Source organism: Pipistrellus hanaki (assembly GCF_964339955.1).
Source record: "Pipistrellus hanaki genome assembly, chromosome: 19".
In the NCBI taxonomy this organism is placed as follows: domain Eukaryota; kingdom Metazoa; phylum Chordata; class Mammalia; order Chiroptera; family Vespertilionidae; genus Pipistrellus; species Pipistrellus hanaki.
Genome location: NC_140521.1, coordinates 21,989,721 through 22,005,982, shown reverse-complemented (window position 1 = coordinate 22,005,982; position 16,262 = coordinate 21,989,721). Strand labels below are relative to the sequence as shown.

At 52.8% G+C, this 16,262-nt stretch overlaps 1 protein-coding gene across 1 annotated transcript in view; it reads left to right on the top strand.

Annotated features, from left to right (window-relative positions):
• The window catches only part of GCN1 (GCN1 activator of EIF2AK4), a 56,578-nt gene that overhangs the window by 26,228 nt on the left and 14,088 nt on the right, over positions 1 to 16,262 (top strand). The window contains exons 28-42 of the mRNA XM_084868236.1: positions 162 to 305; positions 1,140 to 1,267; positions 1,398 to 1,587; positions 1,756 to 1,826; positions 2,489 to 2,654; positions 2,966 to 3,160; positions 4,029 to 4,275; positions 4,641 to 4,762; positions 4,977 to 5,091; positions 5,806 to 5,985; positions 11,176 to 11,396; positions 12,537 to 12,605; positions 12,788 to 12,926; positions 13,013 to 13,209; positions 13,414 to 13,556. Of these exons, the coding sequence (XP_084724362.1) occupies positions 162 to 305; positions 1,140 to 1,267; positions 1,398 to 1,587; positions 1,756 to 1,826; positions 2,489 to 2,654; positions 2,966 to 3,160; positions 4,029 to 4,275; positions 4,641 to 4,762; positions 4,977 to 5,091; positions 5,806 to 5,985; positions 11,176 to 11,396; positions 12,537 to 12,605; positions 12,788 to 12,926; positions 13,013 to 13,209; positions 13,414 to 13,556 (2,327 nt within the window). The remainder of the gene's footprint in view (positions 1 to 161; positions 306 to 1,139; positions 1,268 to 1,397; positions 1,588 to 1,755; positions 1,827 to 2,488; positions 2,655 to 2,965; positions 3,161 to 4,028; positions 4,276 to 4,640; positions 4,763 to 4,976; positions 5,092 to 5,805; positions 5,986 to 11,175; positions 11,397 to 12,536; positions 12,606 to 12,787; positions 12,927 to 13,012; positions 13,210 to 13,413; positions 13,557 to 16,262) is intronic.

Sequence of the window (16,262 nt, the reverse complement as noted above, 5' to 3'; positions counted from 1 at the left end):
GCTCAGTTTGTGAAGGGTTTTGCTTGGGTCCTACCCCCGGTTTTGACCAGCACTGGGTGGGCATTCCCAATTCAAACCTCTCTCTGGGTCCCTGGCCTCTGCCTGACTCTAGGAGTGAACAGTTGGCTGAACTGAGTCCCGTGTGTCCCCGTTTCCCGTAGGTTCTGGCTTCCGACGCCCTGACCAGCCTGTGTGCCAGCAGCAGCGGCAAGGACGGCTGTGCCTTCGCAGAGCAGGAGGCGGTGGACGTGCTGCTCTGCGCCCTGCAGTCGCCGTGTGACAGCGTGCGGGACACTGCGCTCCGGGTGCGGGCTCACTCCCTCGGGCCACGTGGCATCCCTAGAGCGAGGGTTTCAGCTCCCAATTGTTTGGAGGCGCAGAGGAGCGGTCACAGGTGTGGTCGGCTTCTTCTAGGAGCTGGAACGCCTGGACAGTTCTGTTGTGTGGCTCTTACTTTGTCTTCGCCTGACGAGTAAGCTGGAATGTGGGTCTCGGTCCTTTTACAGGACAGCTGTAACTCCTAGGATCAGTTCATTCTTCATCCCACCAGCTTGTTCATGGCTTTTTGATATTTTGGACCAAAAAGTGAAAGATCCCTCAGGAGTATAAGACAGTGGTTCCCAAATGCCAGTCTGTAGCTCCTGCTATTGACCGGGGACACAGTTCTCACTAGTCCTTGGTAGAATCTGGCAAATATGGTAAATTGTCCCGAAAGACAAAACAAAGAGAATGTCCTTTTTCTGAGGTTTAATCTGTCTTGCATATTTAGAGTTAAATTTTTAAGTTTTACATTAAGAGTCTGTTACCATATACCATCATTTCACAAAAGAAAAGCCATTTAAAGAGACAGAAAAGCTAGTGAGCTGAGCTGACGCACAGCCCTCCCTAGACCAGTGCTGTCCAGGGGGACGTCCCGCGGGGATGGAGAGGGGTCTGCTGGCCAGTGCTGCGGCCGCTAGCCAATGTGTAGCTATCGAGCACTTGGAATGTGGCTGGCACAACAAGGAATTGTAATTAATTTTAATTGATTTGACTTTGAAGACCCACGTGTGGCTACAGCCCTAGAGGGAGTTGAAGAGGCAAGTCAGGGCTCCTCTGAAAGGCTACACCTCACAGGGTTCGATCTCACACCCTCACAGGGGCTCATGGAACTCCACATGGTATTGCCAACGCCTGATACCGATGAGAAGAATGGCCTGAATCTTCTACGGAGGCTCTGGGTGGTCAAGTTTGACAAGGACGAGGAGATCCGGAAGCTGGCTGAGAGGTGAGAGCCTCTCAGGGAGTGACTGAACCCGCTGTGCTCAGCCTGCAGCGAGAGAAGGGCTGGGCGTTGGGGTGGCAGGACAGGTGCTGCAGATCCGTGCCTGACCAGCCCCTCCCTCCGGCCTGCATAGGCTCTGGTCAACGATGGGCCTAGATTTGCAGCCGGACCTCTGCTCCCTGCTGATTGACGACGTCATCTATCACGAGGCGGCCGTGAGGCAGGCCGGGGCGGAAGCCCTCTCCCAGGCCGTGGCGCGGTACCAGCGGCAGGCGGCCGAGGTGATGGGCAGGCTCATGGAGATCTACCAGGAGAAGCTCTATGTGAGTCGCCTGTGTGTCCTGGAGGGCCGGAAGGTGTGAGGATAGGTCGGACTCTGCTCAGCCTCTGGCTCAGGGTGGCAGCGGCCGATCACAGCCTCACTCGGGTCACTGGCTGGCCCAGCTTGTTGGGGAGAGCACCGCAGCTCATCTGTCCCCTGTCTGTTGCAGAGGCCGCCCCCCGTGCTGGATGCTCTGGGACGAGTTATCTCAGAATCTCCTCCGGATCAGTGGGAAGCCAGGTACAACAGCTGTTCAGTCTTGTTCCGCTCAGCGCTGCCTCTCGAGTTGGCTGGGCTGGGTGGTGTGGGGAGGCAGCACAGATAACGGAACAGTGAGGAAAGGATAGGCCCTCCCTCTGAGTCAGACCGGAATTCAAGTGCTGGAATTCAAGTGCTGGCTTCTTCCGTGCCGGCCATTGCCCGGGGGCCTGTCTCTCCTTCCCTCCAGGCCTCTGCGTCCTCGGAGGCCCTCGGGGCCTTCTTATTGCTCTGTAACGGGAAAGAACAGTAGCACTTTGCCTTTGTAGACTATGTCTATTTCCCAGTGACTTCATAGCCGATTCCTTGACCTCTCTCTCCTCTTCTAACCTGCCCCGGAGGTAATGGGGTAGGCATTGCACTCTTGTGGGGAAACAGAGGCATAGTTGGTCACCCTGTGGGAGGAAACTCTGAGCCGATGGTTGACAAATGGGTTGCTTCAGATCACTGTAGATCAGTGGGCAAGCACTGGGCAGTGAGATTGAGCTGTGCTCTGCCTTGCAAAGTGGTACTTGCTGTTGGCATTTTTCTCCTTGTGACTCCCAGGACAGATCCCAGCTGCAGAGGTGGCCTTCCTACCCCCACCCCTCTTCCCCACCCCCCGCCAGCCCCGTCTCCCTGACACGCTCCCATTGCTGTCCCAGGTGTGGCCTGGCTCTGGCCCTGAACAAGCTCTCGCAGTGTTTGGACAGCTCTCAGGTGAAGCCGCTCTTTCAGTTTTTTGTCCCTGATGCCCTCAACGACCGAAACCCTGATGTCCGGAAGTGCATGTTGGATGCAGCCCTTGCCACACTCAATGCCCACGGGAAGGTAAGGATTTCTGCCCCTGAGGCTGGGGAGAAGGCGGAGCTGAGCGATGGCGACACAGGGAGGCGAGTGCCGCAAACACGGCACGGCACTTGGCCCATGGAAAATCTGTTTGTATTTATTTTGAACCACAAACGACCCCAAAAGGGAATTAAGTTCTTGTAAGTCTGCTGCAGTCTTGCCAGAAAACTGGGAGGCTGCTGGCAGGCTTGGTGGGCTGTCGGGGAAGCCAGCAGAGTCAGGCTTGGTCCTCGGGCAGACTGTCACTCCAGACATAGCCTGTGGGGTTGATGTGAGTCCTGGGTGCTCTCCAGGAAAACGTCAACTCGCTGCTGCCAGTGTTCGAGGAGTTCCTGAAGGACGCGCCCAACGATGCCAGCTATGACGCCGTGCGGCAGAGTGTGGTGGTCCTCATGGGCTCCCTCGCCAAGCACCTGGACAAGAGTGACCCCAAAGTGAAGCCCATCGTTGCCAAGCTCATTGCTGCCCTTTCCACCCCCTCCCAGCAGGTAACTGCCCCCTGAGACGTGATGGGGGAGGCAGGGATCCCAGGGAGCTGGGTATCAGGGTGCCAAAGGCCCAGTTCTCTGCAAGAATTTGTGCCCTCAATTGGGGGGCCGCCTGGTTTATAATTAAGAGCACCTCCAAGCAGGGAATTACTGTGTGACTCTGTTCTGGTAGACCTAGATATTTTCATCTTTTCCTACTCATTTTCTAACAGTCTTTTGGTGATTTTATTTTTTCATTTAGTATAAACTTGGCACTGGGGATACTGAGATTTAAACAAAACACGAAGTGGCTGCCTCTTGGGTCAAGCTTTGTTCTGACCTTCTCTACATGTTTGTTACATGTTTCAGGGGCCCTTGAATGCAGCCTCCAACCCCCAGTGCAAGAACTTTTTTTTATTTTTAAAAACACATTTATAAGTTTTGCAGCTCACACTTGGGGCTGCCCAGCATGTCCTCACCCAGTGCAGCGCACACGTGCGAAGGCCACGCCCTGGCGCTGGTGACGCGGCACCTTGCTAAGGGACAGCTGGCAGACATGGGCCGTTTATGGAGGCACAGGAGTGTGCTTTTTTCTGGGTTTTGTCCTATGAGTGGGTTTAGTCTTCCTGGAGTTGCCCGCCCACCCTGACCTAGGTTCTCCCTTTAGACCAGAAAGAGCGCTGTGATGGCTGATGCTGTCGTCGCTAACAGATTCAGTGTGCACCCCGATGGGGTCCACGTAACCCCGTTTGCTTTTCTGACACCCTGAGCTGCCTGACAGACGGTGGCTGAGATGGGCGTGGGGACATCTAGTGGGGAGGTGCTGTGTAGGACTGTGCCAGCCACCAGGAAAGGCTGTGGTTCCTGACGTGGCAGCCCCCTCCCTTAGGTCCAGGAGTCCGTGGCCAGCTGCTTGCCGCCCCTCGTGCCTGCCGTCAGAGAGGACGCGGGAGCAATGGTCCAGAGGCTTATGCAGCAGCTGCTGGAGTCGGACAAGTACGCCGAGCGCAGGGGGGCCGCGTACGGGCTGGCGGGCCTGGTGAAGGGCCTGGGCATCCTGTCCCTAAAGCAGCAGGAAATGATGGCAGCGCTGACCGATGCCATCCAGGATAAGAAGAATTTCCGCCGGCGAGAGGGTGAGCGTCTGGCTGCCGGAGGGAGGACTCTGGTCTTTCTTCCCCTCCGAGGGGCTGTGTTTGTGCACTGCAGAGGGACAGCTGGACGGGACTCATTTTACCGGGCCTTGCTGCTGTGGCCTGGCCTCTTACGTCAGCAGTATCCTTAGCTGAGGGATATTCTGCCTTTCTGGCTGTTAGTGCCAAGAAGTGGTGGATGGATCTCCTTCCCTTTCTGCTCAGCCAGGTCTGTGCTGGGTGGTGGAGAGGCAGAGGGTGCTGTCGCTTCGTGGGGTGGCCACGTCAGTCCCTCAGCTGCCCTGAGTGTTTCCAGAAGGTGGGGAGGTTGCAGGGCCGTTGTCCCAGCCGTCCGCCTTCTTCCCCAGGCGCCCTCTTTGCGTTCGAGATGCTGTGCACCATGCTGGGGAAGCTCTTCGAGCCATACGTGGTCCATGTGCTGCCCCACCTGCTGCTGTGCTTCGGGGATGGGAACCAGTATGTGCGTGAGGTAAGGCCTGAGGCTGCACGTGAGACCCGCGGGCCGCTGCTGGGAGGCTCAGCAGGGAGGCTGAGGGGGTAAAGGCCCCACCGCCAGACCTTGGGCCCCAGTTACTGGTCTGGACTCCCCTGATTCCCTGTAAATTACTGAAACTTGGTCTAGAGTCAGGCCTTGATCCTTGTTTGGGTGAGGAGGCCCCTGAACGTTTTTTCTCCTCCTTGAGGCTGCAGATGATTGTGCCAAAGCTGTGATGAGCAACCTGAGTGCTCACGGGGTGAAGCTAGTGCTCCCCTCCTTACTGGCTGCCCTGGAGGAGGAATCCTGGAGGACCAAAGCCGGTGAGGCCACTCTCTTCCGTGCCTTTGTCCTAACTTCCTGTCCCAAACGTGGTCCTCAAGGGTTCCTAGGTAGCCACAGCTCTTGTCCTGTGTGTCCTTCCCAGCCCAGAGAGGATAAGGCCAAGACTGCTATTAGGCATTCCAGCCCCTCCGTAGCTGGTATGCCTTGCTTCTCTGCAAAGAGCAGGCCTCTGACAGAAGATGCAGCCCTATATCAGGAAAGCCTAGAGTTTTAAAGCTTGTCTGTGGCTAGTTTTGTGATTTTTAAAGCCTCTCCCTACCCCCCCATTAAACCCTTTTAAAAATGCAATCTTATCTGGAATCCTAATATGCAAGAGATTTAAGCTGAGCCTCTCTGGTTTTCGGAAGGTCAGGGTCTGGGGCCCTTGTACTTGGCATATTTCCCCTGGGTCCTTCAGGCTTTGCCTTGTAGTTTGAAAAATCACAAATCACAAGTAGTTCCCTCACTGGTGCGTGAGGAGACTGAGGCCAGAGAAATGAGAAAATTGGCCTTGGATCACAGCCAGGACTGAGCCAGGTCTCCCCGGGTCCCGTCCTCTGCCCCCTGCCCTCTGCCCTCTGCCCTCTGCCTGGGGACTGCTTGAGCATGGCCTGCAGAGGACCAGGCCGGTTGTTCCTTGCCTAGGCAGCCAGCCAGGTGACTGTTGGCCCGTGCTGAGTGATTCTACACGGCACGTGTGTCTGCATCCGCAGGGTCGGTGGAGCTGCTTGGGGCAATGGCATACTGTGCTCCCAAGCAGCTGTCCTCCTGTCTGCCCAACATCGTGCCCAAGCTCACGGAGGTGCTGACCGACTCCCACGTCAAAGTGCAGAAGGCCGGACAGCAGGCGCTCAGGCAGATCGGCTCCGTCATCAGGAACCCGGAGATCCTGGGTAGGCCTCTCCCGTGGGCAGTGGCCCTGGCTCCTCCTCCCGTCCCTGGTCACTGAGTGAACGTGCCGAGGATAAGTTCACAGTGAAGCAAACTCTAAATCCTGGGAAGCTCTTTTCCTAGACCAAATGGTAGTTAGGAAGTGGTGGGTTTTCCTGATTGTCTGGAGCAGTTGTCATTGACTGCACAGGTAGAGAAACTGAGTCAGCAGCTCAGAAGCACCTTGACAGAGAGCTCTGTGGCCTGAGCTGGGTCCGAGGTCAGCAGAACTGAATGACCAGCTCTGGACCATCTCAGACCATCTCGGTATCATCCGCTATGTTAGGATCTTTGGGAACTTTTTAGTCTCATTCCAGGAGACGTGAGATAGAGGGGAAGGTGCGGGACAGGCTATTCCCCTTAACTGTGCTCCTAGTGTGGTTCATTCTTGAGTGATGGGAAGAGGTTGGTTTCTAGAAAGAAGACCTAGCCAGCTACCTTGTTAAATTTTAAGCTTCAGCATTGGAGTCTCAGTGCCCATTCAGTGTAGTTCAGCACAGGTATTACTAGATTTTTCTTTTTCTCAGAAAATTATGGGAATTTTTGTTTTCTAGGATGAATAGGTGTACTTGGATTTTGTTGGTTTTTACAATGTTTAACAGCCTTTGGGACAGATAAGGCCCGGAATAGTCTCATCTCTATTGAATGGGTAGAAGGTCTTTTTTTTTTTTTTTTTTTTTTTAATCAATCTTGATTGTTCATGTTATTACAAAGGTTCCTCATTTCTTCCCCCCTCCACCAGGTTCCCACCCTACCCTCCGCCCCCTCCCCATCCCCCATTGTCCTCCTCCATAGGTGCAGTTTATGTTCAGTCTCTTCCTCCCTCCCTTTCCCCGATAGTAAATCCCTTTTCAGATAGTAAATCAGTTACTTAGCATTTTCTCATATCAATAATACCTCCACATGCCCAATGATACATTTCACACAAAAGACATTTCCAAATAGGTCAACCAGCCTCATCCAGACCCCACCCAAGGCACTCACAGCCCTATACTAACTCAACACATCCAGATCTAAGCCTTCATCACTTGATTCAGCAGACCCTCAAGTTCCCACAAAAGTTTCCAGCCATGTCTGAGAGGCAGCCGTGGGGCAGGGGCAGGCGAGGAGCGAGCTGTTCCGGGCCTGGCTGCTCCGGGCCTGGCCTCTGTTGCTCTGGTTCGTTCCACTACCAGCTGCTCTGGGTCTGGTCACTGCCGCTCCCGACCTAGTTGCTCTGGACTTGGCTGCTGCTGCTCTGGGCCTGGCTGCACCCGACCGGGCTGCTCTGGGCCCGGTTGCTCCGGGCCCGGCCGCTACGGGCCTGGCCGCTCCCAGCCTGGCAGCTGCTGCTCCAGGCCTGGCCGCACCAGACCCGGCTGCTCCGGGCCTGGCCGCTCCCAGCCTGGCAGCCGCTGCTTTGGGCCTGGCCGCACCAGACCCGGCTGCTCCGGGCCTGGCCGCTCCCAGCCTGGCAGCCGCTGCTTTGGGCCTGGCCGCTCCCAGCCTGGCAGCCGCTGCTTTGGGCCTGGCCGCACCAGACCCGGCTGCTCCGGGCCTGGCCGCTCCCAGCCTGGCAGCCGCTGCTCCGGGCATGGCCACTCCCAGCCTGGCAACCGCTACTCCTGGCCTGGCCGCACCAGACCCGGCTGCTCCGGGCCTGGCCGCACAAGACCTGGCTGCTCCGGGCCTGGCCGCTCCCAGCCTGGCAGCCGCTGCTCCGGGCCTGGCCGCTCCCAGCCTGGCAGCTGCTGCTCCGGGCCTGGCCGCACCCCACCTGGCTGCTCTGGGCCCGGCTGCCCTGGGCCCGGCCGCTCCGAGTCTGGCCGCTCCCAGCCTGGATGCTCCGGGCTTGGCTACTGCTGTTCTGGGCCTGGCTGCTCCCAACCTGGCTTCTCTGGGCCCAGCTTCTCCGGGCCCAGCCACTCCGGGTCTGGGTGTTCCTGGACTGGCCACCCTGGGCTTGGCTGCCTCTGCCTCAGGCCTGGCTGCCACTGCCCCAGGTCTGGCTGCTCCAGTGCTGGCTGTTGTTGCTCTAGTTCTGGCTGCTGCTGCTCTGGGGCCTGGCCGTTGCTGCTCCGGGCCCGGTTGCCACTGCCTTGTGCCTGGGCACTCTAGGCCTGGCCGCCGCTGTTCCAACATTCTGTCCTTTTTTTTTTTTTTTTTTAAACGCATATATGTTGCAATGTTGGCTGGTGAGTTGAGTTCTGATTTAGTCTTTGGTTTTTCAAGATCTTCTTTGTATTCTTTCTTAAGTAATTTTACTATCTTTTGCTCTCACTTGATTTCTTCACATTGAGAACTTCTTTGGTTTCTTCCTCCTTGTCCTGGGAGCTCAGCAGGTTGGCCTGTGGCACCCCTTTGTTCTCTGCGGGCTCCCGCGCTGCTCCAGCCTGTTGCCGGGGTCAGCGCTGCTTAGAGGTCGAAGGCTCAGGGGCACCCCCCCCCCGGGGGGCCCCGTCGCCCGGCTCCCTGCTGGCGCCCGGCTGGCTGGTGTCCAGCAGGGGCTCCTGCTCCCTGTCGCATTCCTCCAGTCTGGAGCTTTTTTTTCTCCTTCCCGCTAGGGGAGTCTAGGATCAGAGTCAACAGACCGTCCTCTGCGCACAGTGCGCGTGACTCTGGGGGCTCCGCTTTTTGCCACTCCCCTGGGATTCCGCCTCATAGCCCCGTCTCCCCCTGCTCGAGCCTGGGTCCCCAGGGTCTGGTCCAGGACTGGGGTTCAGAGCAGTCAAAACTGGGGCCCAACACAGCCGGGGCTCCTGTTTCCTTCCCTCCAGGACAATCTCGCATCAGAGTCAACATTCCTTCCCTTGCAAGCAATGTGCGCGACTCCGGGGGCTCGGCCTTTCGCCGCTCTCCCAGGACTCCACCTCACAGCCCCGTCTCCCTCTGCTTGAGCCTGGGTCCCCAGGGATTGGCCCAGAACTGGAGTTCAGAGCAGTCTGGTCTGAGGCTCAGCGCCGCCAGAGGCCCTGTTCCTTCCGGCTAGGGTAATCCAGCATCAGAGTCAACACTCAGTCCTCTGCGCGCAATGTGCGCGCAACTCTGGGGGCCCTGCTTTTCGCTGCTCCCCTGGGATTCCGCCTTACAGCCCCGTCTCCCCCTGCTGGAGCCTGGGTCCCCAGGGTCTGGCCCATAACTGGGGCTCAGCGCTGCCGGTTCGGGGGTTCAGCCCAGGCTGGGGGTTTTATTTCCTTCCTGCTAGGGAATGCCAGGCAGCACCCAGCCCTCTCCTCCTCTCCGGCTGCGACCTCTCCATGCGCGCTTGCGTGCGGGCGCGCATCATGTCTCCGTACCTTAGGCTTTTTTTCAGCTCCTCTGATTTTCCTTCTGGTTTTCTCTTTCCTCCTTGTAGAATTTTCAGTCAGTCGACTACCTGTAGCTCTGGGCGATGTCCACTACATTTTAGTTGTATTCCATTGAAATTGTTGTGTGCTGCTGCGGTTAGGTGTCTACCCGAGCAGCCATCTTGGACCCAGCTTTTTTTTTTTTTTTTTTTTTTACAATATGTTTTTATTGATTTCAGAAAGAAAGGGAGAGAGAGAGAGAAACATCAGTGATGAGAGAGAATCATAGATCGGCTGCTTCTTGTATGCCTCTTACTGGGGATCGAGCCCACAACCTGGGCATGTGCCCTTGACTAGAATCGAACCCGGGACTCTTCAGTCCTCAGGTCGACGCTCTATCCATTGAGCCAAACCAGCTAGGGCTAGAAGTTCCTTTATTCTGAGAATCCAGCCTGGATTTCTTTTTTTTAATTGAGATAAAATATGTGTAATATAAAGTTCACCTTTTAAGAATGTACAATTCAGTGTTTTTTTCATGTAAGCATCACACTTTTTAGTTCTGGGGCATTTTTCATCACCTCCAAAAGAAACCACATGCATATTAGCATTAATTCTTCATTTTCTCCCCTACCTCCAGGCAGATCGATTTTTTGTCTCTGGGTTTGCCTATTCTGGACATTTCATGTAAATTGTACAATATGTGGCCTTTTGTGTCCTTAGCATAATGTTTCCAAGGTTCACCCGAGTTGCAGCCTGTATCAGTACTTCATTCCTCTTTGTGGCCCAGTGATATTCTGTTGTATATGTGGACCACATTTTATCTCTTTCTTTGTTGGTGGATATTTGGGTTGTTTCCTCTTTTTGGCTATTATGAACAGTGCTGCTGTGAGCCTTTGCATGCGTGTTTTTTTTAAATTGATTTTTTACAGAGAGGAAGGGAGAGGGATAGAGAGTTAGAAACATCAATCAGCTGCCTCCTGCACGCCCCCCACTGGGGATGTGCCCACAACCAAGGTACATGCCCTTGACCAGAATCGAACCTGGGACCTTTCAGTCCACAGGCTGACACTCTATCCACTGAGCCAGACCGGTTTCAGCAAGGGTGTGTGGTTTTTATAGCCATGTTTTAGTTCTCTTGGTTAAGTACCAGAGATGGGATTGCTGGGTCCTAGAGTAACTGTTTAACTTCTCGAGTAACTGCTAGACTGTTTTCCAAAGCAGCTGCACCATTTGACATTCCCAGCAGCAATGTATGAGCAGTCCAGCTGCCGGCACTCTTATTGTCTGCAAAACCAGCCCTGGTTACAGCCATCCTAGTGGGTGTGAAGTGGCATCTCATTGGCTTTGATTTGCATTTTCCTCATGACTAGTGATGTTGAACATCTTGTTTTTATGGGCCATTTGCATATCTTCTTTGGAGAACTGTCTCTATTTTTAAATTGGATTATTAGTTTTGTTAAATTGTTGACCACCAGCCTGAGCTTTATAGTGGTTGAGTTCCCTGGGCTTATGGAAAATTGTATCTGGGCTTGGCTCCTCTGAGCATGGGTGCTTCACTCCCCATCACTGGGTTAGGGGCCTTTGTTTTCTCAGTTTTTCACAAAACCACTTTGGGTTGCTGCTTCCAGAATAGGGATTATGGTGCCTGAGCAGCTCTCTCTGGAGGCTGAGCAGCTCAGTGCCCAGGGAAGCCTGCCCACAGGGACTCCGCCAGAGCACAGCTCTGCAGGCAGAGAGGTGGCAGCTACCGCCTCCATACCAGTCCCTCCTGTGGGAGCGAGGATTGCTCTCTGCAGACAGACTGGCTTTCCGAGCTGGGGACTGGGGCTCCAGGGAACAGCTGCCCTGACTCCCCTCTCTCCGGTCCCTCCCTGTTTGGGTATGCAGCCATTGCCCCCGTCCTGCTGGATGCCCTGACGGACCCTTCCAGGAAGACCCAGAAGTGCTTGCAGACCCTGCTGGACACCAAGTTTGTCCACTTTATTGATGCCCCGTCCCTGGCCCTCATCATGCCCATCGTCCAGAGAGCCTTCCAGGACCGGTCCACGGACACGCGCAAGATGGCAGCCCAGATTATTGGCAACATGTACTCCCTGACCGACCAGAAGGTAGCGGCCTTGCTGGAGCTGGCACCGAGGACCAGCAGATGCTGCTGGAGGGCACATGGTCCTTACACGGGAGCCACGGGAGGGAGCACGCTCATTGGGCCCCTGGTGATGTTTGGAGGCACATGTGGGCATTGCGGCATGGAGGGTGGGAATGGCAGTTCTCTGGGCATCCTGCAGGGTAGCATTGAGTCCTGGTTAGCCCAGTTCTCAGTGAGGCCCTCCCAGTGTGCCCCTTTTACAGATTGAGGTTCAGGAAAGGCCCAGCCTCACCTTTGACCTTTCAGGAGTGTGGGGGAAGTGGCTGAGGCTTTGACTGCTTGATTGTTTTCTTGTATCACACTTGCTTCTGCAAGTCTCTCAGGAAGGTAGGGGAGATGGATCTTGTTTGTTTTTTTCCTCGTTCCCGAAGCCTTGCGTGTGGGATCTCACACCTGCCTCACCTCTGCCCAGTTCACTGAGCTGTGGGCACAATCGGGAAAGTGGGAAGGTTATATCAATCCTAGGAAATCCGGGAGATTGAAAAACCGAAAAAATTAAAAATGTTACCCATAGTCCTCTTGCACTAAAACAATTTCTCTTAATATCCTTTTTCACATTTTTAACATTATATTCCTGAACGTCAACTTATGTCTGAGTTATAATGAGTTGTTCATAAGACTGATTTTAATAATTGTGTAATAGGCCAATAAGTTTACATACTATAACTTGTGTAATCCTATCATTGGTCATACAGTAACCAGAGTTTCTTGCCATTTTGAATGTTGCTGCTGTGAACATAAGGCTTTTTCTATATTTAAAACTGTTCCCTGAGGCTGAATGCTATATTAAGAGACATAAACCTTTTAAGGTGAGGACAGGGAAGATGATGCTGCAGTTCTGAAAGGAAAATGCAGAAATAACTTCCTAAAGATCCCCGAGGCTGGGCCAGGCAGGGAGAAGGGAGGAGGGTCAGAGCCCTGCACCCGCTGGGGGCTCTCTCTTCCTGAAGGTGCCTCGGTCCCTTTTGGTTTCCCTTTCCCCTCCTCGTTCTGGGAGCACCCCTCCCAAGTGCTCCTTGTCAGCAGAATGGCGAGGTCAGGTCCACGGGAGAACGGATCCCGGAGAAGCGGGCGTCACCCGAGTCACCTTGTGTTGTTGCAGGACTTGGCTCCGTACCTGCCAAGCGTGACACCAGGCCTGAAAGCCTCTCTCTTGGACCCCGTACCTGAGGTGAGTCTGGAGGGGAGGAGGCAAGAGCTGCTTGTTTTAGCCCAGTCCCCAGAAAATTTATCCCTGAGAATTTTGTGTGTGTCTGCTGAGGAAAGGAGAACAAGGGACCCCTCATTGCTCCTGCCTGCACCTAGTTTTGAGCCCTCAGCTCCTCCCTGTCCCTGCTGTTGGTTGCTTGACAGGTGCGGACCGTGTCCGCAAAGGCTCTCGGGGCCATGGTGAAGGGCATGGGGGAGTCGTGCTTTGAGGACTTGCTGCCGTGGCTGATGGAGACGCTGACCTATGAGCAGAGCTCCGTGGATCGCTCAGGTGCTGCACAAGGTGAGGCCGGCGCAGGCCCAGGGGCCCGCTCTGAAATGCCCGTAGGGGCCTCCGATCCAGTGGGCTCCTTCCGTCTTCTGTTGCAGGGTTGGCCGAGGTCATGGCTGGCTTGGGGGTGGAGAAGTTGGAGAAGCTGATGCCAGAAATTGTGGCTACCGCCAGCAAAGTGGACATTGCACCCCACGTCCGAGATGGCTACATCATGATGTTCAACTACCTGCCCATCACCTTTGGGGACAAGTTCACTCCTTACGTGGGGCCCATCATCCCCTGTATCCTCAAAGTAGGCACCGCTGAGCAGGCCGAGGAGGGCGCTGCTGAGGAGGGGGGACCCCCGGGCCCTGGTGGGGAGCGAGGGCAGCTGGCTGACGGGGCGGGGTGGGGAGTCCTCTTGCTGCTTTCCGGGAAGTCCTCTCTCCTTTTGGGTCTGGGAGCCTTGGGAAGGGTGGGGAGGCAGCCCTGGCTGAGCCCCCCTCCGTGTGCACAGGCCCTTGCTGATGAGAACGAGTTTGTGCGCGATACCGCGCTGCGTGCGGGCCAGCGGGTCATCTCCATGTACGCCGAGACGGCCATCGCCCTGCTGCTGCCCCAGCTGGAGCAAGGCCTCTTCGACGACCTCTGGAGAATAAGGTGCGAACTGGGGCGGGAAGATCCAGCGTTGCATTTTGGGAACTCTAAGGAATATAGAGCAAAATGTCGCCAAGAACTCTCCACTTTCTCCAGATCCTCACTTTCAAACATTCTGTAGTCCTCCAGTTTCCTGTAGCAATGGCTTCATTCTGATGCTCTTTTTAAAAGGGTCTCTTTAGTCAGTCCTTCAGTTGTATTACAATTTAAGCTTGAATACTTTTTAATCTGGAAATGTTACTTCTAGGGTTTTTTCCCCAGCACAGATTTGGTCGGGTGCTTAAAGATGTAGGTAGAGGCTCTCTGTTGCTGTATTGTTTTTACCATTTGAAAAATTGGATGTTGGTTTAAAAAAGTCACAACAGCCGAAGCCGGTTTGGCTCAGTGGAAGAGCGTCGGCCTGGGGACTGAAGGGTCCCGGGTTCGATTCCGGTCAAGGGAATGTACATTGGTTGCGGGCACATCCCCAGTGGGGGTGTGCAGGAGGCAGCTGGTTGATGTTTCTCTCTCATCGATGTTTCTAACTCTCTATCCCTCTCAATTCCTCTCTGTGTAAAATCAATAAAATATATTTTTAAAAAAATAAAAATAAAAAAGTCACAACACATCCACACAGTGAACTTATCAGTTATTACAAAGAATGGCAAAGAACCTTTATCAGCCGACCCAGGAAGCTCCTAGTCCTAGCTGACATCACAGGTGGCCGTGGCCAGCGCACGTGGTGTGGGCTCGGCTCCCACACTGCGGGGAGTGCCTGTCTTTGTAGCCGGTGCCCTGTACAAGGCTGTCGCCAGGTGTCAGGTCGGTTGCCTGAGAAGTGGGGGTTTCAATGATTGTTTATACTCACATTCTTCATTTTCTGTATTTTTGGAATTTTGCGGTTGGAAGTGACTTTTTTATGATCATTAAGAACAACAAACTCACTTAATTTGAAGAGAAGTTTATCCTTCTAGGTCTCTTCTGATGATCCGCATTCCTGATGTCCTGTTAATGCTTCCATTTGGGCTCTCTTTTTAAAACATTTTTTATTATACAAATTTTTTCTTCAATACTGTTTTTTAGTGTCAATGATTTTTTTTAAAAAAAAATATATTTTATTGATTTTTTTTTTTTTTTTTTTTTTTTTTTTTTTTGGCTTATGTGTTTGCCTTTAATTATAAAAGAATTACGAGCTTGTTTAAAAATGCAGATTACAGAAATGTATAAAGTGAAAAATTTGAGAGCCCTTATCTGCCTTCTGGACCCATTGCTCAGAAGTTAACTGTGTTGGTCATCTATTCTTTCTGCTGTTTTTCTCTTCCTTTCAAATACCCCCCCCCCCCCCCAAAGATCTGTATGCTTTTTCCCTTAAACAGAAATAAGATTATTTGGTTACACCGGTCTGCAAGTTGTTTTCGCTCAGTGTCATGGAGGACGTCATCCTAAAGCTGGCAATTTACATGCATCAGAGCCTTGTGTTTCCAAGAACCCTCTACAGAGTATTCCGCAGGAAACACCCGTAGGTTACGTGACCAATCAACCCTAATGTCTCCGTATGTTGCAGCTCTGCCTCCTCAGCTGGGATGGGGGTAACTGCCGGCATGGAAGCCCAGTGTGATTTCTGCTTTGTTTTTTTTTTTTTTTGTTTTTTTTTAATTTTATTTTTTTTCAGTTTTTTTTTTCTTTGTTTTTAATAAGTTTTTATTTTTCATATTATTACAAATGTTCCTTCCCCCCCCGCCCCCACCATTGCTCTCCTCCACCAGGTTCCCACCCCACCCTCTGCCCTTTCCCCTCTCCCTATTGTCCTCATCCATAGGTGCACAGTTTATGTTCAGTCTCTTCCCACGCCCCCCTCTCCCCTTTTCCCCAAGAATCGTCAGTTCACTCCCCTTCCATACCTCTGATTCTATTATATTCAACAGTTAATATTGTTCATCATATTTTTTTAATTTCCTTGGTTTTTAGATTCACTTGTTGATAATTACGTATTTGTTGTTCATAATTTTTATCTTTGTTTACTTTCTCTTCTGAAAGAACCCCCTTCAGCAATTCATATAATTCTGGTTTGGTGGTGATGAACTCCTTTAGCTTTTTTTTATTAGTGAAGCTCTTTATCTGGCCTTCGATTCTGAGTGATAGCTTCGCTGGGTAGCTTATTTTTGGCTGTAGGTTCTTGCTATTCATCACCTTGAATATTTCTTGCCATTCCCTTCTGGCCTGCATGGTTTCTGTTGAGAAGTCAGCTGACAATCGTATAGGTGCTCCTTTATAAGTTACTACCTTCTTTGCTCTTGCTTCTTTTAATATTCTCTCTTTATCTTTTGCTCTTGGAATTTTAATAATGATGTGTCTCGGTGTGGTCCTCTTTGGATTCCTTTTGTTTGGAGTTCTGTGCGCTTCCTGGACTTGTAAGTCAAATTCTTTCACCAGGTGGGGGAAGTTTTCTGTCACTATTTCTTTCAGTATGTTTTCGATATCTTGCTCTGTCTCATCTTCTGGAACCCCCATAATTCTGATGTTGGTTCGCTTGAAGTTGTCCCAGAGGTTTCTTACATTATCTTCAATTTTCTGGATTCTCTTGCCTTCTAGCTTCTGTGGAGGAGTGTCTTCTGGCTCTTTATGTTCCAAATCTTTGACTTGATTCTTGCGATCTTCCCTTCTGTTTTTAGGACTCTGTAGAATATTTTTTATTTCAGACAATGTATTCTTTATTTCTTGTTGATCCCT